Raw genomic sequence first — 27,596 nt, 5'->3', positions numbered from 1 at the left:
TACACGGCCCTGGTGTAGACAGCACCAGATATATACAGGCCCAGTGTAGATAGCACCGGGTGTAGACAGCCCAGGGCTGGTGACTGTATTGCAGAGAACTGGGTGGGGGAATCTGCCAAGGACAATTCAAGGACAGAGGGACATAGCCAGGGCTGGGCCCAGTCACCAGGGCCAGGGACCCCACAGACCCCCTCAGCCTGGGGGGGGTGCTGGCAAGAGCCCCCCACTGATTTACGGTCACCCCGGGGAGGGAGCTGTGGCTGCGGAAGCCTTGTTCTTGCTCCCCCCTCCCCCTCGTTGGGGGTCAGCAGGCTGGGGTGCGGCGGTTCTCAGCTGGTTTCCAGATGGGCCGGTGGAGAGGTGTCTGGAGGGGCGCCCAGGGTGGGGGGGTCGGTAAAGGGACCCTGCGGTCAGTGGGCGGCAGGAGCTGCTTTGTCTCTGCGGTCGGTAGTCTCGCGGCTCTAGGCCCGTCTCTGTCACACGGAGCCCCCCTTCCCCACGACCGCCCCGGTGGGGGGGCTGGGCTCTGGTGATTTATCACCCGTTGCCTGTCCTCCATCGGAAACGCCGGGGGTGGGCGCAGACGGTGCGCTGAGCTATGGGCCCCCAGGGCCCCGCCACCCACACCAATGTTGTTGCTCCGTCTGGGCGGCGGGCCCACCCCCAGCACGACCAGGGCCTGGCCCCCAGCCCTTCCCGGGGCCTCGTCCGCGGGACCCTCGGAACTCGCGCCCAGCGGGCGGCGGGTCCCTCCGCAGGCTGGAGGGCCGCGGGGACCGCGCTCCGCCGCCGGCCTGGTAGAGAGGTGCCCCTCTCCGTAGGCACCCGGCGGGCGGCGAGGCCAGCTTTTCACGGTCCCCTCCAAGCGCCTCCGCAGCCCCCGCCTGCTCGTGCGCGCTCCGGCGCACCAGTAGGGACTCAGTAAGTGCTCACCGAGCCAAAGAGCGGCGGACGGCCGCGCCGCGGGCTCAATGGTCTGAGTCCCGGGCCACTGCCGCAGGCGGAAGAAGCCCCTTATCTTCCCGCGATCGCGACCGGCTGTCGATGTGTGTGTGGGGGCGCCCTCGCCCTGCCCCGCCCCCACCCGAGCGCCCTGCGGACCCTGAGGCCGCCCAGCCAGCGCACACAGTCCTGCTCTGCGTCCCGCGCCCCTCCATCCCCCCGCAACCCCTCCATCCCCTCGCGCCCCTCCATCCCCCCACGCCCCTCCAATCCCCCGCGCCCCTCCATCCCTCGCGCCCCTCCAATTCCCCGCGCCCCTCCATCCCCCCGCGCCCCTCCATCCCCCCGCGCCCCTCCAACCCCCCGCGCCCCTCCAATCCCCCGCGCCCCTCCAATTCCCCCGCCTCTCCATCCCCCGCACCCCTCCAACCCCCCGCGCCCCTCCAATCCCCCGCGCCCCTCCATCCCCCGCGCCCCTCCAACGCCCCGCGCCCCTCCAATCCCCCGCGCCCCTCCATCCCCCCGCGCCCCTCCAACCCCCCGCGCCCCTCCAATCCCCCGCGCCCCTCCATCCCCCCGAAACCCTTCCATCCCCCCAAAACCCCTCCATCCCCCCGCGCCCCTCCATCCCCCGCGCCTCTGGGCTCCTGCGCCCCGCGCCGTCCTCCGCCCAGTGTGCCCCCGCGCGGGCCATTCGGCAGGTCGCGAGCGCCCTCTGCTGCCGGGCTGAGGCCGCGCTCCGGGGAGGACTGGCCTTGGCATCTGCCCTTTTCAGGGACTAAAACACCGAGGTTCCGCGCGCTGCTCAGGGCTGTGTCCGGCTGGGCCGCCGCCTGGCCTTGCAGGGACTCAGCGCTTTAGGCACCCCCTCGTCCTCCAGTCGCCAGGATGTGGCTTGAGCGTCGGGGCGGCTGGGGGTGGTGCGCCACGTGTCTGGGCAGAGTAGGCCAGGATGCAGGGCAGGGAGGCCTTGGATACTCTGGACAGAGTGGCAGCAGGAAGCTCGTGCCTGCCCCAGGAAGAGCCCGGCCTTGCTCTGAGGCTGCCCGCCACCCCGAGAAACTGGGGACCAGTGTGGTCAGAGGACTGGAGCTGCAGGGCAAAGGGGCCCATTGCCCACCTGGGGGCTGCAGGCATGAGGGGCCAGCAGGGCTGTTCCCATCTGGTTGGAGTCTGAGCCCCGGGGGGACCAGCCTGTCAGTGGGGAAGGCACCCTGGGGCAGGGTATCCTCCCTGAGATGGAGAAAGAGACACAGAGGCCCGGGGCTGGCAGAGGGGCTGTGCTCTCCCCATGCTCTGGGCTGGTCAGGGTCCCCAGCTGGGACCGCGCCCCTTCACCACACCCCGGAGGCTGAGGCCCCAGGGTCTGTGTGTGGAGTGTCAGCTCAGGGTAAGGGCTGGCAGCCCTTGGTGGTCAGTACCATGGCCGGAGCCCCTAGAAATCACGGGGAACTGGCAGGAGGGCAGGGCGAGCCTGGAGTAACCACGGGGTTCTGCTGCCCTGTCGTCTGAAGGGGAAGTTCTTCCTCGGATCTGACCACACCATGATGCCGGCCTTTTCCTCTGTCAGAAGATCCAGCCTTCTGCAGCCCCTGGCCCCCGGGACCACCATACCCGCCCCCTCAACAGGACACTGGCTGGGAAGCTGGGCTCCTGCTCACCACTGGTCACTCCCAGCTCCTGCTGGGACCTGTCCCATAGCCCAGGGAGGCCTCCCTGTCTTAGCTTGGTGTCACCTAGGACCCCCCAGGCCCCTTTCTCTGGGCCCTGCATTTGCCCCACAGAGGCCTCAGCGAGGAGGAGAGGGGATCCCTGGGGCCTGGTCTCAGCTCTGCTCCCAGGGCAGCTACAGAGAAAGCTCTGGGGCCCAACAGGGAGACCCGCCACCCTCAGAATCAGGTTTCTTGCTGTGGAAAGAAGGGGTGACACCCCATTCCTGCACTGCACTGGGGCTGAGTTTAGGGGGTGGCTTGTGTACCTTGCACGATGACTATTACCTCTGACCCCTACCAGGGCTCCGGGCCACTCCCTGGGGGGCAGGGGGCATTTCTTTGTGCAGAAGGGGCCGCTATCCCAGATCTGGTGATAAGCCTGGATGGACAGCGGACAGTCAGCTGCAGCCCACAATGGGCCGGATGCCACGCACCTGCCCACAAAGGAGGGGGTGGCTCCCACCTCACGTCCCACCGGCAGCCCCGAGATAGCATCGGCCCGGCCGGAGGGCCATCCGTCTTGTCCCACAAAGGCTGAGACAAAGACTGTGTCAGTGGCAGCCTCCCCGACCGGGTCAGCGGGGCCAGGGGCCTTCCTGGGCCCGGGAGCCGGGGCTCAGGCCCCAGGCTCCTCATCAGCGGCCTACATTGTTCACAGGGCCAGACAGGTGGGGGCCACACCTAGAGCGGAAGTGGGGAAAGCATCGCCGTCTCTCTGGGGCTGCCAGGTCCAGCTTAGCAGCCTGAGCCACGCTGGGGCACATACTCAGGATTTTCCAGGCCCTGGTGGCTCGGCCTGGATCCAGGGCTGGGATGGGGGAGACCAGGGCCTGAGAAGCAGTCAGGGGTGCTTTCCTGCAGGAGGTGGCAGCCAGGTGGAGGACACGATTCAGAGACCCTGCAACCCCCTGTGCCTCCTCACTCCAGCAGGGAGCTTCTGTGGACCCCAGCTCACAAGGCTCACCCTGTCCTTACCTGCTCTCCAGATCTTCTTACTCAAATGCCCAGGAAGGTCCTGCTGGGGCCCCTGACTGCCCTCACCATCCCTGGTCCAAAGCACTCCTGATGCTTTGGGGAGCCTCACACCCTGAACCATCCTTGGAGCCACCAGGCAGACCCGCCCTGGCAGCCAGAAACCTCCACTCCAAGCACATGCTTTCGGCATATGCACCGCCCCTGGGGCTCCGACTGTCCCCACACTGTCCTCACCCCCACCCCCCAGGTGGGCACTGTCCTTGCAGCCCTTCCACACCTCCCCACTTGAACTTTGGGGAGAGTCGGGGCGGGGTGCAAGTTCGCTCACTGCCCCCACCCCATGTTCCCCCACCAGGAGGTGATATGGAGGTGTATGAACTGCCATGTGGGAACTCCTCCCCCCTCGGAGCTCTTTCTGGGTTTGGGAAGGGGATTCCGCGGCACACGGTGAGGATCGGTCGGGTGGGGAGCAGGGTTTATTGGCAGCGCAGACAGCGTGGGGGGCTCCTCGGTCCAAGTCCAGGCATGGGTGCGTGTGGCCAGCGGTGGCGCAGCAGTCGGGCCCCTGCGCGGGGCCGCCGGGCAGGCAGGTCTGGGAGATCGTGAGGACGGGGGAGGGGGCCCGGCCGCACGGTTCAGCGCCAGTCGCTCGGCTCGGGGGTCGCGCGCTCGGCGGCCAGCGGCTCGCTCAGCGGCCTCCGGCGCGTGGCGCGGGCGCGCAGGCTCCGCAGGCGGCACAGCAGCAGCGCCAGCAGCAGCGCGTGCAACAGCCCGAGGACCAGCAGCAGGAGCTGCGCCGCCAGCGCCCCGCGGCAGAGCGCACCGGGCGGGCAGGTGGCGCGCAGCTCGTCCTCCGCCAAGTAGGGTAGCAGGCGGCCCCGCAGCGCGGGGGGCGCGGCGCAGCGCAGGTCGCGGTAGAGCTCGCGCTCAGGCCGGCCGGCCAGCCAGGCCCGCAGCGGCACCAGGTGGCAGTCGCAGCGCCAAGGGTTGGCGCCCAGGTGCGCGGCGCGCAGCACCGGCAGCGCGTCCAGCAGCCCGGGCGGCAGCGCCGTCAGGTTGTTGCCGGTCAGCACCAGCTCGGTCGTGTCCGGCGGGAAGACGGCCGGCAGCGAGGCCCACGTCAGCCCGCGGCGCCCGCAGTCCACGCGTGTACCTGCGCAGCGACACGGGGCGGGACAGCCCGCGGCCGAGCGGCCCGGCGGCGCGAGCAGCAGAAGCAGCAGGCTCAGCGCCCCGCGCAGCCCTGGAAGGGAAGCGCCGCGGTGAGCCCGACCCGCGGGGTCCTGGGCGATGCCACCGCCCGCGAGCCTTTCCACCCGCCCGCCGGCTGGAAGGGTCCTCCGGGTCTGGCCCGAACCGCTCTGACTGCAGCCCAGAGGACTGAGAGCCTCCCTACCAGATGTCCTCGGGGAACGCGCGGCCTGGGCAGACCCTAGACTCACCGAAGCCCATGGCGAGAGGTCGGCCACCGGACCAGCTCTGGAGCTCGGGGCGGTGGTCGCAGGACCGGGCGATAAGGCCGCCCCGCCCCTCCCCTCCCCGGCCCTGGTGCGCCTGCCGAACCGACCACAACGCGGCCACCCCGCCAGAAATAACCCAGAGGTCGAGCCGCCAGCGCAGATAGAGCGCTATCGCCAGGTTGCCGGCCGACCGAGCTTCCGGCCCCTCGCTCCCGGGGCGCACAGACCATGCGGACACCCTCTTCGACGTTCACCAACATTGTTCTCCTGTCACCAGGACAGGGTGCAGCATTCACAACGGAACACACTGGAGAATGGAGCTCGGGGCCAGGGATCATGCGGGTGGAGGGACGGGGACCAGGGACTCAGGAACCCAGAGCGACAGTGCTGCTGGGCAGAGCGGGCCTCCCGCCCCTGATGGGCAAAGGGTGGGCCAGGGGCGGGGGAGGCCAGTTTGCCGACCACCCGCTGCTACTGGAGCCCCCCGGGACCAGGCCAGGCTATGGGGGAGGATCGCGGGCATTCACTGCGAAGCCCAGCCGCCTTACGGTCCCCTGCAGCCAGCTGACCTCCTTAGGTCGGGAGGGAGCCTAATCACTTCCGCTCCCAACCTGTGCACAGAGGTGCCTGGTGAGTGGGGAAAGGGGTAAGAAGGACCCACGGGGGCCCAAAGGGAGGCTCCGAGTCGGGAAACAGGCCAGGGTCCCGGGGATCGGCCCCCCACCCCCACTCTGCCTTGGTTCTCTCGCCCATGTAAATAGGGCCTGGAGTCAGTTCAGTGACCTTCCGGTTGGGGGCAGATCTCACAAGTCACCACCCAACTTAGATCCAGCGCCCCAAAGCCAGAGAGGTCTGGATGTGGGGGGGGGGGGGCAACGTCCAGGCCCCTGGGAAGCAGATACAAACGAGGGGAGGGGTCGATGCTGAGAATAAATTAGGGTTGGCTGGGGGCTGTGACCCAGCGTCTCTGAGAACAGGAGGGGAAAAAAACCAGGTCTGGGCCACTCTGGGGTTGGGGGTCGCGCCCGGGCCTATGGACGATCCAGATGAATCCGGCGTCGAGTCCAGGCCCGTCGGGGTCCGGGGGTGGGAAGGGCCAGCCCGGAAGCCGGCAGTATAGTTATGGCACGTGGGGCTGCGGCGGGGTCACTGGTCCTGCATCTGCTGCTTCATTTTCTGCAGCATCTCTTGCATCCGCCTTAGCTGGGGGTGGGGCAGGAGCGGCAGGGGGCGGTGTGAGCGAGCGGTGGGCGGGGCCTGCCCTGCGCCCAGCCTGGCTCCACCCCACCCCGCCTACCCAGCCTGGCTCCGCCCCCCACTCCCCGCCCACCTCCTCATCTTTCATCCGGATGAGCTTTTCAGTCTCAGCGTCGGGCGTGGGCAGTGGCAGGATGGGTATGGGGCTCTCCATGCGGCTGTCCTGCGTCAGCTTGCTGCAGGGTGGACACCGGGGACAAGGCTGCTGGAGGCCGGGCTGACCCTCGCCACCAGCACGGCCCTGCGACTCCCGCACCTCCGGGCGGGGACTGGGGGCGGGCGGGGCGGGGGCGCGCACCTGGTCATCTGCTGGATGCAGTGCGCGCGGTAGTTCTCGTAGTGCACGTCGCAGGTCACGTCCTTGAGGTCATGCATGTGCGTGCGGATTAGCATGTTGCGAAGCTTCACGAAGTCGCAGTGCGCCTGGTTCTCCACTGTGGGCAGGGGTGGCCGGTGAGTAGGCCACCGGCCCAGGGGAGCCTTCCCACCCAAAGGCTGTGCCCCAGGCCTGGACTCACCCTCCACGATCCCCCAGGGGTACAGACGCCCCCGGACCCGCTGCCCCTTGGCCTCCACCACCGTGTTGCTGCCGATAACAGCGAAGGGTGCGCTCTCCTGGGGGGGGAGGGGCAGGTGCAAGGGCTCATGCCCAGTTAGCATAGGTGTTAGGTCCACGGTACAAGAGGGGCATGGGCACACCTCCAGTGTCCCCAACAATAACCTCTCCCCAAAGAGACCCTGTTATCCCCACCTTGGGCCTCTCTGTTGCCAGCTGAAGCCAGAGCTGGTGCCACTTACATGGAGGGCTTTTGCCAGGCTGTGCCCAATCAGATGTACCCTCCCCCTCCTTCCCCAGAGTGGAGCCTGTGCCGGCTGTTAGTGATACCCCTGCTGACTTTGGGGTGAAGGGCCCACCCTGGTCCTGGCCTAGTGGCCACTTGTCCCCAGCTTGGCTTCTCCATCACCACTCAAAGCCACCTCCCTCCCCCAGAGCTCAGGACTCTGTAGTCGGGGCATGCACAGGCCTGGGGTACGAGAAGGGGGCTGAGCGCAGGGCCAGGGTGGGGCCTGGCCAGTGACCGTGCCCTCGTATCCTGGCAAGCACTCCATGACCCATGAACCACACAGGACCCAAACCACACTGGCCAGCCGGGACCTGAGCCACCCCCGGCTAAGACTCTACAGCCTAGATGAAAGTCTCACGCCACCCCCCCGCCCCAGGTCAGACCAGGGCCCCATTGCTCCTCTAGACCCGCTGTAGCGTGGCCTCTGGGGTCCCCCAAGTGCTGCAGGCTCACCTTCAGTTCCCGGTCCTGCTGCTTGAAGTCCTCATCCTCGTCCGAGTCGCACTCAGGAAACTGGTACACGTGGATCCCAAACCTGTCGATCTCTTCCCGGATCTGCAGCCAGCGAGGACTGTCAGGGGAGGGGCTGGCGGCCTCAGTCCCCCCTGAGCCCCGCGCAGACCCCCAGCCCCGCAGGCTCACCCGCTCTTTCAGCTTCCGGATCTCCCCTGGGACGAGACAGTCGGCCTTGGCGATGAGGGGCACGATGTTCACCTTCTCGTGCAGGGCCTTCATGAAGGCCACGTCCACCGGCCGCAGCCTGTGAGGGGCCGGGGTGAGGGGCTTGAGGGGCGGGGGCGGCGGGAGGGGGTGCCTGAGGAGCGGGCGGGCCGGGCCCCCTGGCCAGGGCAGCCACCTACCCGTGCCCGAAAGGGGAGATGAAGTACAAGCAGCAGTGCACCCGGTTGTCCTGGATGTTCTTGCGGTTGAGGCCGCTCTCGTCCCGGAAGTACTGCTCGAACTGCTGGTCCACATAGTCGGTGATGGGCTTCCAGCTGGGGGTAGGGGGCACGTGAGGCCAGCCGGGCTGAGAGCCGGGGGCTAGGCCAGCCCAGGCAAGCCTTCCTCACCACTCAGAGTTGTTGACGGCGTCCCCGAAGCCCGGTGTGTCCACGATGGTGAGCTTCAGCTTCACCCCCTTCTCTTCAATGTCCACCGTGTGTTTTAGGATCTCAACTGTCTGGCTGATGCGTTCTGGGGCGGGGGGCGTGGGGGGTGGTTTAGAGTGGCCTCTGCGGCCCTGACTCCTACCCCCGGGCACCCCAGACACTCCCAGGTTACGTGGCCTGGTGGTGGTCTGGACCCACGCTTCAGGGACAGAGGATCGAGGCTGGACCTGGAAGGAGCCCTTGAAAGGGTCACCCAGCAGGGGGCGTGGGGCCCACTCACCCTCGGCACTCAGCAGTTTCCGCTCCTTGTAGAGGTCGGTCAGGAAGAGGCTGTGGACCAGTGTGGACTTCCCCAGGCCTGACTCCCTGCCCACAGATGCAGTGGGGAAGTCAGGTCCCAGGCCCCAGACAGAGCATGGCTGCCCGTGCCCCTGCCCGCCCTGGGGCCTGGGCCACTCACCGGCCACCATGAGCGTGAAGTCGAAGCCCTTCTTCACAGACTTGCGGTGCACCTGGTTGGGCAGCGTGGCGAAGCCCACGTACTGCTTGTCGACGTCCTGGCGGGGGTGGGGCAGGTCAGGGGCATGCTCCTGTTCCGGGAGCAGCCCTGGCCCCTGCCCCTACCGAGCTCAGGCCAGGGGGCAGCAGGGCAGGGTCCCCCGGGAGAGGGGCTTCTCAGTGGCAGCAGCAGGCGAGGGTCTGTGGGCAAAGGCCCCCCTGAGGTGGGAGGCAGGTGGGCCTGGAGGGTGGTGGTGCCCTCAAGGGCTTCACAGAGGCCGAGTTAGTGCCTGGAGCGGGGGCAACAGGCACATCCAGTGAGGCCAGTGTCCTTGGGTGGGGGGCAGAGGGCACCAGGACCCGGACCCCTCAGACGTGCCCAAGGACCTCCGAAGCTGGAGAAGCCCTCACCTCAATACTCACCCCTCCGCGAAAGTAGGGGGTGGGAGGCCGCATCTGGCCCGGATCCAGCCGCGGGGGCGGCTGGCTGCAGCGACGGTGGAGCTGCGGCTATTTATAGACAGCAGCCCCCGGCCTCCCCGTGGCCCCGCGCACAGCCCAGGACCCCAGGACCCTGCGGCCCCGTCATATCGCCAGTGCGGACACCGGGGTGGGCGCGCGCTGACCCACTTTCCGCGCCCCGCTGCACACACACCTTGAGCCGCCTCTGGGCCTGGGTCCGCGGCGAGAGCAGCGGCTCCAGCAGGCGGTCCTGGGGCGCTGCCAGCGAGTCCATCCCCGCCAGCCTGGGACCGCGCGCACGCTGGGGCCCAGAGCGTCAGGCCCGCCCGCCGCCAGGCGTGTTCTCGCCCCCGGGGCGCACGGACGCGGGCACCGGGGCCCGGGGCGGGGCGGCGCTCACGCGATGCGCGACCCCGAGGTCCCCCTCGAGCCGCGGGTCCGGCCCCAGACGGCCAGCCCCGGGCACAAGCGGGTCCCTGCGCCGGACGGGAGCGCGCGGTCTCCGGGAGACAGTCGCCTGGAAATGAGGCCGCGCGGGCGGAGCCATCGGAGCGGAGGAGGGCAGGGCCCAGCTCGGCAGGCAGGCGGCTGCGCGCGGAGCGGCGCGGCTCGGGCCGTCAGCCCCGCGACTGCACGGCGGGGGCTGGTCCACGGCGGGTCCGCGCCGCCGCGCCCGCCGCCAGAGGGAGCCCCATCCGCGCGCTCCCGCCCGGCCCCCCGAACCCCACAGACGCACCCCTCCCTGCGCGCCCCGCCCCCCGCGTGTGTCCGGAGAATGTTTACCGCCGCGGCCGCCTAGACCAGCGGGGAACCTGCGAGGGCAGAGACCCGCTCCCCACCCAGGCCCTCGTCGGGCGGGAGGGAGCGGTCAGAGCCCTAGATGCCCGCCCCCCATCCCCTCTGCAAACGCGGAAGCTGTGGCCCGTGCGTGGCTCCCCAAACCCGCCGGCCAGCCCTGCTGGCCAGACAGCTACTGCCAGCCGAGGGGGGCTGATGGAGCGGACCCTTTCCCGGGGGGCACTCTGAGCTTCCACCCTGCCCTCACCCCCAGGATTGGGCAATAGGGGGCCTGGGGGGCTCCAGCTAGCTCCGCCCTCTCGCCTGTGCAGTGATGCCAGGGACCACGGGGGTCTCCTGAGCCCCCAAACCCAGCCTCTCCCCAACCCCACAGGCCCCCACCAGAATCTGAATAGGCCAGACCAATGGGAAGGAGCTGAGCATCCAAAGAGGTGGACGCGCTGTGAACTCCGTCAGTAGGGCTGGGAGGCCCCCACACCCCCACCCACCCTCCCTTCCTAGCTCCCTGCTTAAGAGGCCTCTGTACCCCCGTCCAGGCCGGAGCTGCTGCCATGGGGCCTGGAGGCCTCTGGCACCTGGGGAGGAGGGGTGGGTCCACTTCTGGGAACAGGAGCGCCTTTCATCCAAGAGGACAGGGCGGGGGGGGGGGGGGGGGGGGGCGGGGGCCGGGGGCGGGCCACAGGCCACAGCCCGGCCCCCCACCCTGGCTCCAAGAAAGCACCCTCCACGTGGACCTGTGGGGGGCCTCTGGGCTGAGTATCCCCCAGCCTCCAACCCCAGGCGCCACCTTAGACATGGCTGCTAGGACCAGCTCCTGCTGGGTGGACAAGCTGACGTCTCGGGCCTGGGGCACCTCCGAGGACAGAGCGGGCCTGGCCTCATCTCCCCACACCCTGGGGCCTGAAGGGTGCACTGCCCAGACGGCCTCGGTTTGCCCACTGGTAAGGCACAGCCTCGGGAGGCCCGGGACCGGGGACAAGCCCAGCCCCTGCCAGCCCAGCCCACGTCCCACCTCACCTGCACAGGGCTGGGGATTCCCTGGGGGTCCCCAAGGAGAGGGCCCTGCCGCCCGCTTTGTCTGGTCCTCAGACACTGCTGAGGACTCCTGGAGCCGCAGACGTGCCGCGCCCACCTCCTCCCCACCGCCTGGTGCCTGATGCTCTCGAGGCGTTTTCATTCTTAGAATCTCCCCACCGGCTCTGGGGACAGGAGCCAGAGCCAGTGGGGCCACCACTTTCGCTGAGAGGGGGTGCAGTGGGGGAGGGCACAGGGGACCACCAGAGCCCCCCACCCAGTGCCTAAGGTGGTGGGCACGGAGGGGTCCATAGAGTCCCCCTCTTTCCTGGAGGGGCAACAGGCTGAGGCTCAGAACACCAACAATGGAACAGTGAAGACCCACGGGGAGCCTGCCCCAAACGCCTGGCTCCTGGGCCCGATCCCGGGGGAAGCTACACCCCACCCACATCACGCCCTCTGCCTCGTGCCCCAGGGGCAGGCATGGGTGAGGCCGGTCCTAGCTGAGCTCCAGGTGGGGCAGACACCGGCCCAGCGGGGCTGGAGCCCCAGCAGGGGACCCCAAGTGTCCACAGGCCCTGGAGCAGGGGGGCTGGTCTCCTGGGGCTTCCCCTGTCTCTCCCTGAACAATGGCAGGCTGGTGGGCTGGCCCTGCATCTCCTGCATTGTTCGACCCGCAGCACGAGCAGGCAGCTCCCGGCCCTGGCTCCCCGGGGAGCCCCTTGCTGGCAGGGTGAGGATGAGAGGCCCCTCCCCACAAGCCTCGCCCAGCCCAGGGCACAGCCCTCGACTCCCAGCCCCAGCCCCACCTGCCAGGCTGCTCCGCCCGCCTGCCACACCTGGGCCAATACTGCGGGGTTCCACCCAGGGTGTGAACCCCCATCCCTGACGAGGGTTGCCAAGGCCACCCTGGTGCCTGAGTCGGCCTTCCTGTTCTGCCCAAAACACGGCTGCGCTTGAGCAGAGAGACCTCAGCCAGTGGGGCTGCCCCAGGGCCCCAAGCTCCCCAGATGCGCCCTTCTCCGTGGGGTCGCCTCGATATTTAAACCTGACCTCAGCTAGGTTAGCAGTGGGTGTCCAGGCGGCCTCCTGTCCAGACCTGTGCACTGGAGGGTGGGGGTCCAGGCTGGCCCTTGGGTGAACCAGTTTGTACCCCCTAGGTCTGAAGATCCATGCTGGGCAGGGGGATGACTCAGACCAGGCCCTGGAGGCTCCCAGTCTGGGGAAGAGGCACCAGGTCAGCCAACTCACATCGCTCAGTGGGAAGAGGATGCAGAGAAGCTGGGTGGGGTGGCCCGAGCAGCTGCCCACCCTCTCTGTGTGGGGCAGCTTTGGGACGGCCCTGGCTGCTGGACACAGACCCCTCCCCCCGCCCCTGGCCTTCCATGACCAGGGGCTCCCTCAGGACCCCCAGCAGGCGGTCTCGGGCCAGTTCAACAAGGAGAGGCCGGCGCTGGACCAGTGGGAGGGGGCACCCGGCCCATCCCCCATCGGGGAGGGGCCCACGCTGCGCAAGCCAGGGTCAGGATCCAGGACCTCGGAACGGCGCCGCCTCCGCCCGGCAGCACCCGGGCTGAGGATCGGCTATCGCGACAGGGCGGGATGACGGCGGGCGGGGGCGGGGTCGCGCCGGGGCGCCGCGGGTTGTTGGCACAATGGGTGACTGCGGGCCGGGTGAGCGGCGGCGCACGCGTACCTGCTTGTCCTCTGCGGGTGCGGGTCGGGTCGGGGGTCGGGTCGGGGTCCAGGGCCGGCCGGCGGGCGGGAGAGAGACCGAGACACGCGATGAGAGGCGCGCGGGCGGCGGGGACAAAGGCGCGCGCGCGCGCGGGCGGGCGGGCGCCGGGCTCACCTGGGGTCGCCAGCTTGCTCTTGTACCGCAGGCCTGTGCTCATGGTGGCCGCCGGGGGGACGTGCGCGCGGGCGGGGCGGCGACGAGCCGAGGCCAAGGCCGGGCTGCGGGGTGACCGGCCCCTCCGCGCCGCCGCCGCCCGCCCCGCCCGCGCGCCCGCCAGCCAATCGGCGCCCGCCGCGCCCACGCGCGACCCGGCGCGGCCGGCGGGGGCGGGGACCCGGGCGCCCCCACCGCCCCGCGCCCGCGGCCTGGGGCGACGCCCTCCCTTCCCGCCGGCCGGGCGCTGGGGCACCCGAGACCCGCACTGCACCCGGCCCCCGTGACCGCGGCCGCTGTCCACCACCCCCCCTCCCTGCCCAGGGCCCCCGGCCCCCCAACACCGTCCCTGCCCGATCCCCGGCCCCTTACCCAGACCCCGGCTGTGACTCCTCCCCCCTCATGGGACCCCCGCCCACACCTGACCTCTGATCATCCTTGGTGTGGCCCCCCGCCTTGTAAAGCCGGCCCCCAGAGGCTCGGGCCTCATACATGCTCCACCACCGAGCTGGCCTGGCAGGCTCTGCCCAGCTGAGGTCAGGGCATGCCCCCCCCAACTCATCAGAATGGATGCCAGGGGCTTTGGCCCGCGGAGCCCCACTCCTGGCCCTGTCCAGGCAGAAAGCCTGATGCCTGGAGCGCGGCCAGCCCGGCTCCTCCCCGGCAGCTGCTGGTGGCTGTACCTGGCTCTGTGAGTGCACACACCTGGGCAGCCGGTCCGCCCCAGTTCTGGGATCCTTGGTAAGGGGTGAGGGTGAGCTGCCACCCCAGTGCCCTGTGCTCTGCACACCCGCAGGTGGACCCACTGAGACTACCCTGAGAAGGGGCCTCCCGGGCGCTCTGAAGGCGGGCCAGGGTCTGCACCCCACTTAGGCTGAGGTCTCCCCAGGCCGGGTGCCTCCTGTCTCTTTCGGTCACTGCCACACTCCTAGCGACACTCCCAGGTGCCCTCAGCCTGGACCCCGCCGGGAGCGCCCCCCAGGAGGCACGTCTGGGGCTCTCAGTCCCTCAGGGAGGGACGTCAGGCCTGTGGTCAGCAGCCCCCCAGGTGAGGACCCCTCCACAGGCAGGAAGCCCCATCCTGTCCCACCCTCCTGCGCCCTTGGGCCCTCTGCTGGCCTGTGGGCTCTGCCATCTCTGAGCGCCGGCGCTGGGCAGACTGTGTCCCCTCTCAGTGTGAAAGTCGGGGGGCAGCACCTTCACTGCTGCCCGGCTGGTCGGGGTCCCCTCCCCCGGGGCCCCCGCCCGGTCCACCACGAGGTGTGGGGCCAGTCCACCCCTACCCTGCCCCAGGCCTTGGGGCCAGAGGGTTTGGAATTCAGGACTTTCACCCGCTCACAGATGACCTGATACCTCACAGGGCCCCGGGGCTGTGCCTTGAAATTCTTGTGCTGAGGGACTTCCCAGCGGCCCGAGGTCGAGACACCCTGCTTTCACTGCAGGGGGCTCGGGTTCCATCCCTGGTTTGAAGCTAAGGTCCCCCCATGCCACGCCGCCAAAAGAAATACTAAAAAAATTTTTTAAGATTTTGGTAGTGAAACGCAACTGTTCCCATGAACTGGAATAAATAAAGACCACGGTAAACGTGTATGTTGGTTTAGGACTGGCTTTGTCACCAGAGTTTGAAAACCTTTCTTTCAGAGCTTTAGGGAGTTCGGGATTGTGGATAAAGGCGTGGGGCCAGAGGGGACACTTGGAGTGCGAGGCAGGACTTCTGAGCCTTCACCAACCCTGGGGGCCTCTGTGGAAACCCCATCTCAGGGCACCTGGAGCTTAGCAAAGCGGTCCCATCCGGCAGTGAGAAGGTGAAAGTGAAGTTGCTCAGTCGTGTCCGACTCTGTGACCCGTGGACTGTAGCCCACCAAGCTCCTCTGTCCATGGGGTAGAGAGAAAGGACATGGACTCCATAGCAGTGAGAAAGGACACTTCAAAAGTTAGCACCAACTGGCCCAGGCAGGCCTGAGACTTGGAGAAAGGGCTAAGCCGCCCTGTCCTGGGGGTCTGGGAGGGGCTCCAGGCAGCCCCAGGTCAGGGAGTTTGAACTCAGCCCTGAGGGGACTGGAGTGCTGGAAGGGCCTAGCTTGGCAGATTACAGGTTTTAAAACAATCCTATAGACAAGAGGCAGGGAGGGGTGGGGCACCACAGAGGCAGCTCTTTTCTCATCTATGTGTGCTCCAGGGGAGGGTGGGGTCAGCAAAGGTGGGCTGCAGCCCAGTCTTGGGCCTGGAGCTGATGGCAAGAGGGCCCGGAGCCCCAGGACTCCCTAGGGCAGGCCTGGGTCAGGCCTCTGGTGAAACGCCCAGGGGTGAGCGAAACGCCCCGGGCTGCGGGGTGGGAAGCTGGTAGGGTCTGCTCCCCTCTAACCCGGCCGTGAGTCCAGGGGACACCCCGAATCCTGCCACAGATGCAGGGGCTGCCGCTCCAGCTGAGAGACTCTGAGCGACAGATCACAGCTTCGCTGCCCGAGCAAGTGTGTAGGCTCTGGCCAGTGATTCACAGGCCCGTCTTCTGCTCTGCCAGGTGGGATGGCAGGGGGGCCTCTTCCGGTTTCTCCAGCCTGGATGCTGCCAACTGACCACCTGGTGCAACCCTTCCACGGCCCCTGCCCACTGCAGGTCACGACCCTGGGGGCGGGTGACCTTGGGTAGGAGAGCCCGGGCCCGGCCAGCCTGCCTCCCACTGCGGGGCTGTGGTTAAAGGAAAACCCAGCCTCCTGGGCTGGGGGGAGCAGGTCTGAGCCCGCCCCCACCGCCGGAGCAGGAAAGCTGGCAGTGGTACAGGGAGAAGTCAGAGCGATGCTCCCGGGTGGGAAGAACGCTACTTTCTAATTCACAAGAAAAAGAAGGTAATGAATGAAAAAATAAGCTACACCCAGAAAAATCTGCTCAACCAGCTTGGGCTACAAATAGCTTGACGCTTTTCAGAAAAACAAAACAAAAAAAACCTCTTTTTATTTCGGAAGTTCTCCAGAGGCCGCATTTAGCTGGTGCCGAATCGTCCTTCCTGTTAACATAGACGCGTGGGCATCTGTGGTCACGTGGGCGTTGGTGCCTCTGTGTAAGCCCTAAGCCCGGAGGTGTCGGGTTCGAGACAGGGCAGCCTGTCCAGGGGACTGGGGGCCGCTGGCAACACACTCCAGAGCATTCGGTCCATCTGAGGCCAGGTTCGAGGGCAGAAGCCGAGCTGGACACAGCGTGGCCATCAACACCCCGTCTCTGGGCTGCGGGGGTCAGACCGCCTCTTTGAAGAAAGGGCTACCTGCTCTGAACCCCGCTTCAGAGGAGAGGAGGAGAACCACACTGCCCTTCACGGGGACACAGAAGGACCATAGTCAGCTCAAAGTGGAGCTAACCCACCGAGAGCACCTTTGTGGCGTGCAGGACACCCTCTTCCCTGCGTCCCAGCCCGCTCAGAAACTCAGACCCTTTGAGGCTGGGGTCCCCGTCCTTGGTGACAGCATGGGGCTCAAGACAGACCCCACCCCCCCACTCGGCACACAGGGGCTGTGATTCCCGTAGCCCATCCCCACTGGCCCAAGGGTGGTGCCCTGGGTCACGCACTCATGCAGTCTGTGCCCAGGTGCGGGGCCCTGCAGAGCAGGCCCCGGTCAGGCTCAGTGCTGGCGCAAGAGAAGGACCCGCTGCGCTGACAGATGGGGGCACGCTGCTCAGGCCCCAACGGTGGGCACCCCCTCGCCCTGCCCCTCTGCCACTGCCCAGCCACCTCCTGCATCCCGCCCGGTGGGCTGTGCTGTGCCCGCCGGCTTCTGGCTCAGGACTGTCCCCCTCTGAGGTCCCCGCTTCTCAGTGTGATGCTGGGGCCGTTGTGGGGGGCGCCCAGGCTGGGGTCCAGGGGTCCTCTTCTCCCAGGGGCTTCCTGGTGTGCAGAAAGGTGAGTCATCCTCCCCCAACCCCACACCCTGAGGGTGAGGGGGACAGCGTGCTTTGCGGGCCTCAGCCTGCTCAGCCCTGCTGGGGGGCGCGCACCATGCCTGGGCACAGACCGGGAAGTGGGGTTCAGAGCGAGGAGGACAAAGGCCTGAGCGAGGGCCCTGGGGCAGCAGGCAGGCCTCGGCCCGGGTGGGGGTGTGGCCGTCCTGCGCTGTAGGCCGCAGCCCCGCCCACCCACCCCAGACCCCGGGGTGCCCTCTGCCCAGACAGGCCGGCAAGGGGGCCGTGGGGACAGCTGCCCCCAATACGGAGGGTGAGGAGCTCGTATGTGCAGCCAGGGGCCGTGGAGAGCCCTGCTCTCACCTCCCCTTAGATCGCTGTGACAGGGCGAGCAGGCTCTCACGTCCAGTGGGCAGCAGCCCCGTCCAAGGGACACACCGTCCACGGCAGCTGCCCGGCCAGGAGGGCACCGCCAGCACCACCGCATGCCACCAGACAGAGCCTTGGTCCACACCGCGGCCCCGTTCCCTGGACAGCTGGACCGAGGGACAGAGGACGCCTGTGCTCGGCCCCAGGGGCCCAGCCTGGGGACCCGGAGCAGCAGCAGCGCCCCTCCCTGGCGAGGGCCGGTGGCGGGGGGCCTCCACGCCTTCATGATGAGACGGGATCTGGAAGACGACGGAGTGCAGAGTAACTCAGCCAGTGGACACTGCTGACCAGGGCCAGGGCCCCTCACCAAGTGCAGGCAGGTCTGGGGCTTCACGGTGACCCAGACCCAGGCCCGCCCTCCCCCGTGACCACCTCTGCCCTCCAGGGAAGGCTGGGTGTTGGGGTTCCAAAGGCTGGCCCCCGTGCCCCGCTGTATCCCAACCCCATGTCCGTCCTGGGGTCATCAGGCCAGGGACAGGTGAGAAAACCCCCCGGGAGTGAACAGCATGGACATGGCTGCGGGCGGCCGGCCCTGGGCATCCAAGGAAGGGCAGGAAGGCCCCGGGGTCTCGGCTCAGTCCCTCATGCCCCTCGTTCTGGCCACAGACCGTGGGGGGCTCCTCTGCAGAGCTGTGCCCGCCCCAGGCAGCCAAATGAGGGGAGCCACGCTGAGCCCCTCTAGTGGAGGGCAGCAGGAGCCCCCACGCCTCCGTCACCAGTGGCTCGGAGTCGGGAAGAGCCCAGCCTGAGTGCTTCTGGCCACTGACCCACTGGGCCGAGCGAGCCGGATCCGGGGTGCGCTGGGAGCCGGGCCTGAGGCCCCCGAGCGGGACCACCAGGGGTCAGGTGTTGCCAGGACTCCCTCCCCTCCCGTGAGCTCTTGCCAAAGGCTGGTTTTTGCAGCCACAACTCTGCACGAGCACCCTCGGGTGCCAGTACACCCTGAGGGGTCCTGGACCATCTCACCCCAGAGTGCTCACCCCGTGGACAGCTGGGCCCGGCCTCCTGGGCAGGGGGCGCAGCTGATAGCTAACCAGGTCCTCCCAGTGGGTACCATGCGGGGGTGTCACACAGCAGCGCAGGGAGAGGAATGCCAAGTCTAAGAATTTGCTGCTGAGCTCTGGGCACTAAAGCGTTTTTCTTTTCCCCCTAAATTTTCAATTTTATGTTTTAAGTCTAAGTCCATGATTTTACTTTGAGCTTGTTCTTGTATGAGGTACAAGAGGTTGGCTGACGTTTTTGATGGCTTGTGAGCGTCCACTTGCTCCCAAAGCATTTGCTGGCTCCTTCCTTGTCAAATTGCTTTTGAACTTGGTTGGGGGACCTCCCCGGTGGCTCACATTCTGCCTTGCAGTGCAGGAGACCTGGGTTCAATCCCTGGTTCAGAATCTGAGATCCCATGTGGCAAAAAAAAAATTAAAATGAAAAGAAACAGATGTTTGTGATTTGGGTAAGTCCCAATTTATTGATTTTTCATTCTCTACCTCAAGCTTCTTTTGTTCTCTCCAAGAAATCTTTGCCTACTTACTCCAAGGTCATGACCCATATTCTCTCTGTTTCTTCCCTAAGCTTTGTATTTATAGCACTGTCTTTAGGTCTGTGACCCCTTGTGAACTCATCTGCGTGTATGGTGTTGGTAGAGATCAAAGTTTATCCAATTGTTCTAGCGCTGTTTGTTGAAACAATTTAACCTTCCCCACCGAACTGCCTTGACACCGCTGATGAAACTCAAGATTTTAGCTTTCTCGCAGATCTCCTTCTGAATTCTAGTCTGTTTTGAAATGACTATCTGTTGCTGCGTAACAATTTGAAACTTAGTGACTTAACACATCAATTTCAGTTCAGTTCAGGCGCTCAGTCGTGTCCAACTCTTTGAGATCCCATGAACTGCAGCACGCCAGGCCTCCCTGTCCATTACCAACTCCCAGAGTTTACTCAAACTCGTGTCCATTGAGTCGGTGATGCCATCCAGCTACCTTATCTTCTGTCGTTCCCTTCTCCTCCTGCCTTTAATCTTTCTCAGCATCAGGGTTTTTTCCAGTAAGTCAGTTCTTAGCATCCAGTGGCCAAAGTATTGGAGTTTCAGCTTCAGCATCAGTCCTTCCAATGAATATTCAGGACTGATTTCCTTTAGAATGGACTGGTTGGATCTTGCAGTCCAAGGGACTCTCAAGAGTCTTCTCCAACACCACAGTTCAAATGCATCAGTTCTTTGGTGCTCAGCTTTCTTTATAGTCCAACATCAATGTAGTCATTTTTTAATCTCTTGTGGTTCCTGTGGGTCAGAACCTCAGGAGGGCTCAGCTGGGTCGGCTGTGTGATTTCGGTGTCTGCCACTGGGGCCGCCAGCTGGACACCTCCCTTAAGCCCTGTGGCTTCTCTCCACCATATCTGGGGGGGCTGGCCCACATCCTGACCACGCGGGGGCCTCAAGCCCCCGGGGAGGTTGTGCAGCGTCCCTGTCCTATAACCCTCTGTCCGTGAACACCCTCGTGTTCATGGGGCGTCACAGCTCCAGGAGAAGGTGTGGCCTGGAAGACTTCTCAGGCCCGTCTTTGAAAAATGAAATCTGCCAACGCTCCTCTTTCCTGGCCAGTCCTCTCTCTGTTCACAGCCTGGATGATGGACACTGACCTGTCTCTGGCCAGCAGCCAGGGGTGGACTAGGGCCGGAGGTGGGGGACGGCCCCATCAAGGTGAGTTACCCTGAGGCCTGCAGGACAGGAGGGAGGGGTGGCCGTCCGAGGCGCGTGGTCGGGCGTGGGGGTGGGCGTGGGACCTGTAGACCCCCACGTGCCTCTGAGACCTCACACTGGGTGCGGCCTGGGACCCATGGGCATGTATCGGGGGCGGGTGGCCGGGCTCAGGGACAGGACAGCCCAGCCCAGCCCGTGGCCACACGGCTCTGACTCAGGACGGAGCCCCACACGGGCGTGTTTGGCTTGGCAGGGGTTTCCGGGGAGGACGTCAGAGCCGAGGGCGACGTCTCAGGCTCCAGGGCGGGTGCTGAGTGAGGGGGCACACTCCCGGGCAGGGCCACCCAAGAGCCTGGCCGCTGAGGACCAGCCCAGCGCACGCTGTCAGAGCAGCTGGGGCGGGGCACTGGGCGGTGTTTTGGGGGTTTTATCTGGAACGTTGACACCCCGCCCCCGCTCCAGGGCTCAGAAAATCTGGCACCATCTCCATGCTCCCTGCGTTCACGACCCCCTCCGCTTCCCCACTCATGGATCCAAGGAGACCCTTCTGAGCCCCTGCTGGCAGGCGGCAAGGGGCAGGGCCCTCCTCAGAGGGGCCGCGCCGCCTGCAGCAAACTGCTGGCCCCTTGGGTCCTCCCCACGATGGCGGAGGTGCTCTGGGAACCTTGGGCTTGACCTCCGGGCGCCCCTGGACTCTGCCTTCTCCCCCTCCCACCTCGGGGTCCTCGCTGAGCCCCGGGCATCTCTGGCTTTTGCTTTCACTTGCCCGTGCAGATAGTCCCTGGTGCTGGAGCCCGTGAAGGGGGCGCGGAAGGAGCTGGGGGCCGCCCAGGGCTGCTGGGTCCTCAACCCCCCTGGCAGAGGCTGGGGACGGTCTTGGGGGTCCCTGGACAGCCCCCAGCGGACCACTCTGCTCTGCCTGGTTTACCGTCTAACGTGCGGGGTCCCCACCCACCAGCAGCTCGGATCTGAATCCCAAACCACTCTGGTCGTCCCCTCCCCTCTCGCTCCACATCCAGCATGGATTCTGCTTCAGCAATGCGCCCGCAGTTCCTCACAGGGCTCCCCCAGCACCTAGCACCCCCGCCCCGGGCTTCAGCGGCGGGAGTCCCTTCCCCATGGTCTGGGAGCTGCAAGCCTGAGGCTGGGGCAGTTCCGTCTCCTTGGCGAGTGTCCACCATGATCTCCCCGCATCCTCACCTCTGTGTGTCTGCGTCCTGACCTCCTGTCTCAAAAGGTCCTGGGTTCTTTTGGGTTGGGGCCCCACCCTAGTGGGGTCACCCTAGTGACCTCTTTTCACTCAGCCACCTCTTTCAAGGCCCGTCTGCAACACAGTCACATTCTAAGCACTGGGGTTGGGGCTTCAACACATGGACCTGGGGACACGGCTCAGCCCACGACACCACCCACGGCCACCTGCTCTGCGCCCCTCGGGCTCGGACCTGGGTCTGGCCACACTGACCTCACCTCCACAGTGGGGACCCCTGAGACCCTGTGTGGTTCAGGCCTCAGGCTGCACCCTTGCCATACACACAGCCCCTCCCGGGAGTTGAGCCCTGCCTCCCAAGGCAACCCTAGCCAACAGGCTGCCTCGCCTCCCTCGGAAACACCACGCTTGCCCCGGGCCCCTGGCCACGCGCTTTATTGAGACAATTCATCACCACACCACTCACCACCTAGCCTGTGCGTTCAGAGGCTCCCAGGGTGCACACAGGGCCGGGCAGCCACAGCCACAGGCCACGACGAGGACGCATCCTGCGCACGCATAGTTCACAGGCCAGGAGGCCCTCCCTTACACAGGGTGTCATTCCGAGGGCTTCAGGACCTTCCAAAGCTTTGCCTCCATCACCCAAAGGAAACCCGTTCGCGGGCACCACCACCGCCCCCCGCCCCCCCGGCCCTGGTCATCCCAGGTCTGCACATCTGCCCGCTCTGGACGGTGCCTACAGGCGGAATCACACAATACATAGCCCTCTCTGAGAAGCAGCTCTCGAGGCCCGCCACGCGGCAGCCTGTGTCGGAACCTCGTTGCATTGACTGAATGGGCCTCGTGTTGTCCCCCCGTGTGTTGATGCCACGTGGGTGGTTCCCCTTTTCGTCTGCATGCACAGGCTGGAATGAGCAGTCGGGATGAAGCCCTGTGTGGACACACGTTTCCGCCCCTGTGGAGTTAGGTGTCCAGGGAGTGGAGTCACTGGACCCTGAGGCCGCTCTGCATCCCTGATCACCTGGGCTCATCGTCCGGCTCCTCCATCCGGGAGGGAGGAGGCACCAGGGCAGGGCTGTGGCCACTGTGTGTGGAACGAGGACGGGCGTGCCTGGGCACAGCCCTTCGTGCCTCGGAGGCGGCTTCCGACAGCCCTTCCGACAGCTTCAGTGGCCCCTCCTCTTGCCCCCCGGGAGCCGCAGGCAGCGCCGTGGGCTCGTGGCCCCTCCTCTTGCCCTCCGGGAGCCGCAGGCAGCGCCGTGGGCTCGTGGCCCCTCCTCTTGCCCCCCGGGAGCCGCAGGCAGCGCCGTGGGCTCGTGGCCCCTCCTCTTGCCGTCCGGGAGCCGCAGGCAGCGCCGTGGGCTCGTGGCCCCTCCTCTTGCCCCCCGGGAGCCGCAGGCAGCGCCGTGGGCTCGTGGCCCCTCCTCTTGCCCCCCGGGAGCCGCAGGCAGCGCCGTGGGCTCGTGGCCCCTCCTCTTGCCGTCCGGGAGCCGCAGGCAGCGCCGTGGGCTCGTGGCCCCTCCTCTTGCCGTCCGGGAGCCGCAGGCAGCGCCGTGGGCTCGTGTCCCTTCCTCTTGCCGTCCGGGAGCCGCAGGCAGCGCCGTGGGCTCGTGGCCCCTCCTCTTGCCCCCCGGGAGCCGCAGGCAGCGCCGTGGGCTCGTGGCCCCTCCTCTTGCCCTCCGGGAGCCGCAGGCAGCGCCGTGGGCTCGTGGCCCCTCCTCTTGCCCCCCGGGAGCCGCAGGGAGCGCCGTGGGCTCGTGGTCAGGGCTTGTAGTGGGACACGTGCGCCTCCGCAGGAAGGACACGTGACTCAGGCTGCAACGAGGATGAGCCCTGAGGACCCGATGCCCGTGGAAAGGGCAGACCCCGGACAAACCCTGCACGAGGTCCCTGGGTTGTCAGCTTCAAAGAGACGGGAAATAGACGGTGGGGGCCGGGGTGGGGGGCGGGGAGAGAGCGGAGCATCAGTTTGGGAAGATGGCGAGTTCTAGAGATAATGCTGGGAAGGGTTGTCCAACAATGTGCGTGGACTCAACGCCACCGAACCATGCATTTAGAAGTGGCTACGATGGTGGCCTTTGTGTTATGGTGTGTGCGTGCACGCTCAGTCGTGTCTGCCTCTTGGCGACCCCACGGACTGCAGCCCCCAGGCTCCTGTGTCCATGGGATTCTCCGGGCAGGAATACTGGAGTGGGTTGCCAGTCCCTACTCCAAGGGGATCTCTTCCCAACCCAGAGATTGAACCCGAGTCTCTTGAATTGCAGGCGAATTCATTACTGACTGAGCCACCTGGGAAGCCCACGTTATGAACATTCTACTGTAACTCCTTTTGAATATAAGTAATAAAAATAGTCCAGTATAAAGTCTTAGTTTTGCTCTAGGATCTGCTGTATGAAGCCCCTGGAGTTAACGTAACTGTGGGACACTTATGAGAGCAGAGCCCACGATGTGGTTTATCATAATAATAACAAAGAGAAAAAAGTCGCCGGCCTGTGGGCACAGGCGCGGCCTGTGTGTGGAAGGCAGCCCCGGGGAAGACGCACTTCTGCACACACGTGTGCTTGCACACGCACAAAGCTCCTGAGAGGACACACACAGGCTGGCACATGCATAAGGCGCCCGGTGGGACACCCAGGAGCTGCCGCTCGGTGCGCGACGGGAGGGCCTCTCCACACGAGAAATTTCTGGGATCATCCTGGGACTCAGGGTCAGGCTAGGAGTTAGGGTTAGGGTTTAGGGTCAGGCTCTTGCAGGGGTTAGTATTTAGTTTCAGGGTCAGGGTCAGGCTAGGGGTTAGTGTTGTTAGAGTTTAGGGTCAGGCTAGGAGTTAGGGTTAGGCCTTACAAATAGCTGTGAAAAGAAGAGAAGTGGAAAGCAAAGGAGAAAAGGAAAGATAAAAACATCTGAATGCAGAATTCCAAAGAATAGCAAGAAGAGATAAGAAAGCCTTCTTCAGCGATCAATGCAAAGAAATAGAGGAAAACAACAGAATGGGAAAGACTAGAGCTCTCTTCAAGAAAATTAGAGATACCAAGGGAACATTTCCTGCGAAGATGGGCTCGATATAGGACAGAAATGGTATGGACCTAACAGAAGCAGAAGATATTAAGAAGAGATGGCAAGAATACACAGAAGAACTGTACAAAAAAGATCTTCACGACCAAGATAATCATGATGGTGTGATCACTCACCTAGAGCCAGACATCCTGGAATGTGAAGTCAAGTGGGCCTTAGAGAGCATCACTACGAACAAAGCTAGTGGAGGTGATGGAATTCCAGTGGAGCTATTTCAAATCCTGAAAGATGATGCTGTGAAAGTGCTGCACTCAATATGCCAGCAAATTTGGAAAACTCAGCAGTGGCCACAGGACTGGAAAAGGTCAGTTCTCATTTCAATCCCAAAGAAAGGCAATGCCAAAGAATGCTCAAACTACCGCACAATTGCACTCATCTCACACACTTACTAGTAATAGTAATTACTAAGTAATGCTCAAAATTCTCCAAGCCAGGCTTCAGCAATACGTGAACCATGAACTTCCAGATGTTCAAGCTGGTTTTAGAAAAGGCAGAGGAACCAGAGATCAAATTGCCAACATCCGCTGGATCATCGAAAAAGCAAGAGAGTTCCAGAAAAACATCTATTTCTGCTTTATTGACTATGCCAAGGCCTTTGACTGTGTGGATCACAATAAACTGTGGAAAATTCTGAAAAAGATGGGAATACCAGACGACCTGGCCTGCCTCTTGAGAAATCTGTATGCAGGCCAGGAAGCAACAGTTAGAACTGCACATGGCACAACAGACTGGTTCCAAATAGGAAAAGGAGTACGTCAAGGCTATATATTGTCACCCTGGTTATTTAACTTATATGCAGGGTACATCATGAGAAATGCTGGGCTGGAAGAAGCACAGGCTGGAATCAAGATTGCAGGGAGAAACAATAACCTTAGATATGCAGATGACATCACCCTTATGGCAGAAAGTGAAGAGGAACTAAAAAGCCTGTTGATGAAGGTGAAAGAGGAGAGTGAAAAAGTTGGCTTAAAGCTCAACATTCAGAAAACAAAGATCATGGCATCTGGTCCCATCACTTCATGGGAAATAGATGGAGAAACAGAGGAAACAGCGTCAGACTTTATTTTTGGGGCTCCAAAATCACTGCAGATGGTGACTGCAGCCATGAAATTAAAAGACACTTACTCCTTGGAAGGAAAGTTATGACCAACCTAGAGAGCATATTGAAAAGCAGAGACATTACTTTGCCAACAAAGGTCCATCTAGTCAAGGCTATGGTTTTTCCGGTGGTCATGTATGGATGTGAGAGTTGGACTGTGAAGAAAGCTGAGTGCCGAAGAATTGATGCTTTTGAACTGTGGTGTTGGAGAAGACTCTTGAGAGTCCCTTGGACTGCAAGGAGATCCAACCAGTCCATTCTGAAGGAGATCAGCCCTGGGTGTTCTTTGGAAGGAATGATGCTAAAGCTGAAACTCCAGGCCACCTCATGCAAAGAGTTGACTCATTGGAAAAGACTCTGATGCTGGGAGGGATTGGGGGCAGGAGGAAAAGGGGAGGACAGAGGATGAGATGGCTGGATGGCATCACCAACTTGATGGATATGAGTATGAGTAATCTCCAGGAGTTGGTGATGGACAGGGAGGCCTGGCGTGCTGAGATGCATGGGGTCGCAAAGAGTTGGACACGTCTGAGCTACTGAACTGAACTGAACTGAGGAGTTAGGACTATGGTTTAGGTTCAGGGTCAGGCTTGGGGTTGGGTTAGGGCTGCCTTTGGAGGCCAAGCTGAGGAAAGGGCAGGAACCACGGTGCTGGCGGCCCCACCCGGCCAGGGGCGTCCGCTGGGCAGGGAAGGCCAGGCGGCCCTGCCCCAGACCGGCTCCTGTGCAGATGCTGCGGCCCTGCCCTGCGCACCGTGAGAACCTGCAGGGCCCGTTCTGCGCGGGCTGACTAACAGCTGACTCACGGTGTCCCCAGCCCCGCCTGCTGGGCTCCCAGCCCCCCTCGCACTGAGGGCCAGCTGGGCGGTCTCCCCAGCGGCCAGCCCAGAGTCTGGAATTCCGACAGGAAGCACTGGGCTCCCCAGGCGGACTCCGGGCCCAGAGCACAGAGTCACGCCCAGAAGGCCCATCTGCGGCTCGGCTGGGCACGACTCACGGGGAAGAATCGTCCTGGGGCAGAAAGAGTGACACGGAGCAAACAGAAAGAGCCAAGTTTGCAGAAAAGCAATTACAGTCTCCTGAGCATGAAGCCAGAAATGTGAACACAGACAGAGTCCCGTTTCCTTCAGAATCCACATCCCCGCCGCTGGAGGAGGCGGGCACTCAGCAGATGAGCCAGTGATAAGAAGGTACATCACTGGTTTCTATTTTTATTTTCCCAGTTTGTCATTTTCTAAGAAGCTATGTCAAAGCTGGTTGGTAGAAGCAGAAGAAAATTTCATATTCAGTGAAGAATCGTCTCCCGATCCCTGGCAGATGAACAGACCTCCAATCAGCAAAACGAGAGAGACAAATTCTCCTAGGACAAGCTCCAGAACAAATGGATTTCTCCTGCTTTCTCACCAAAATGCCAGCTACCCCCACAGGACAGTTCCCCCTGGAGGGGAGACTGTTCTCTGGGGAGGAAGACGGCAGCCCCAGCTCTGCGAGGAGAAGGCCCGCCGGACACACGCACCCTGGGCCACACCGTGGCCACAGCGAGGGCAGCCCCGAGAGGACGGGCTGGGGGGGCAGGCTGGCATGTGTCCCAGCGGCCGCTGGCCCTGGGGTGTGATGTCCCGACGCAGAGCCGCACACGCCGTCTCCTGACCCAAAGCAGCCCACGCTCCAGTAATCATGTGCCTATACCAACCGTACCTCAAGTGATGTTTGGGTAGATTCAGGTAAAAATATTACAGTCAGGGACTTCCCTGGTGGTCCAGAGGCTAAGACTCTGCGCTCCCAATGCAGGGGGCCTGGGTTCGATCCCTGGTTGGGGAACCAGATCCCATGGGCCGCAACCACGACCTGGTGCAGCCAAATGAGTAAAAATATTAAAAAAAAATTAAAATTAGTCTCACCTGTTTCTCTTTATTTATTTTTTACTATGGTCCCTAGAAACTTTTAAATTACGAACGTGACTTGCATTGATAGAAAATTCAGGAGCAGAGCCAAGCTCATCTGGAGATTCAGTACACGATGAAGGCAGGGGAGCGGTGGGCTTTCTGAAAATAAAACGACAGGGACACAGCTGGGGGTCACACAGAAGCAGGGAGCACGGGCTGCACGCTGCCCACCGCCACAAAACGGAAGCACAATGGCGCAACACCAGCACCGGCGAGCGGAACCACAGAAGCCCTACACTCTGAAACCCGGGCCAGTGCCTTCAGACGGGGCCTGAGCACGCGGAACTCATA

At 64.2% G+C, this 27,596-nt stretch overlaps 2 protein-coding genes across 2 annotated transcripts; both read right to left on the bottom strand.

Annotated features, from left to right (window-relative positions):
* Positions 1–4,146: 4,146 nt before the first annotated feature.
* On the bottom strand, positions 4,147–5,349 carry GP1BB (glycoprotein Ib platelet subunit beta). Its single transcript, XM_055549977.1, has 2 exons — positions 5,072–5,349; positions 4,147–4,994 (listed from the first exon to the last, which is right to left on the bottom strand). The coding sequence occupies exons 1-2, from the start codon at positions 5,347–5,349 to the stop codon at positions 4,265–4,267; spliced, it is 1,008 nt and encodes a 335-aa protein (XP_055405952.1). The 3' UTR covers positions 4,147–4,264.
* Positions 5,237–9,897, bottom strand: SEPTIN5 (septin 5). Its single transcript, XM_055550350.1, has 11 exons — positions 9,454–9,897; positions 8,761–8,857; positions 8,581–8,667; positions 8,262–8,385; positions 8,052–8,186; positions 7,834–7,951; positions 7,645–7,746; positions 6,865–6,961; positions 6,645–6,780; positions 6,420–6,522; positions 5,237–6,292 (listed from the first exon to the last, which is right to left on the bottom strand). Exons 1-11 carry the CDS (start codon positions 9,532–9,534, stop codon positions 6,236–6,238), a joined length of 1,137 nt encoding a protein of 378 aa, XP_055406325.1. The 5' UTR covers positions 9,535–9,897; the 3' UTR covers positions 5,237–6,235.
* Between the last annotated feature and the right edge of the window lie 17,699 nt (positions 9,898–27,596).

Source organism: Bubalus kerabau, chromosome 16, assembly GCF_029407905.1.
Source record: "Bubalus kerabau isolate K-KA32 ecotype Philippines breed swamp buffalo chromosome 16, PCC_UOA_SB_1v2, whole genome shotgun sequence".
Lineage (NCBI taxonomy): Eukaryota > Metazoa > Chordata > Mammalia > Artiodactyla > Bovidae > Bubalus > Bubalus kerabau.
The sequence above is the reverse complement of the archived record's forward strand: the minus strand, read 5'-3'. Positions and strand labels throughout refer to the sequence as shown.

What these genes read in the sequence shown, in the direction of transcription:
- SEPTIN5 (XM_055550350.1), bottom strand. Translation starts at nt 9,534, where the DNA reads ATGGACTCGCTGGCAGCGCCCCAGGACCGCCTGCTGGAGCCGCTGCTC. An exon ending in ATCTCCCCTTTCGGGCACGG is followed by an intron (nt 7,952 to 8,051) that starts GTAGGTGGCTGC and finishes GGCCCCTCACAG; the next exon opens with GCTGCGGCCGGTGGACGTGG. An exon ending in TGCATCCAGCAGATGACCAG is followed by an intron (nt 6,523 to 6,644) that starts GTGCGCGCCCCC and finishes TCCACCCTGCAG; the next exon opens with CAAGCTGACGCAGGACAGCC.
- GP1BB (XM_055549977.1), bottom strand. Translation starts at nt 5,349, where the DNA reads ATGTTGGTGAACGTCGAAGAGGGTGTCCGCATGGTCTGTGCGCCCCGG. An exon ending in ACCTCTCGCCATGGGCTTCG is followed by an intron (nt 4,995 to 5,071) that starts GTGAGTCTAGGG and finishes TCTGGGCTGCAG; the next exon opens with TCAGAGCGGTTCGGGCCAGA.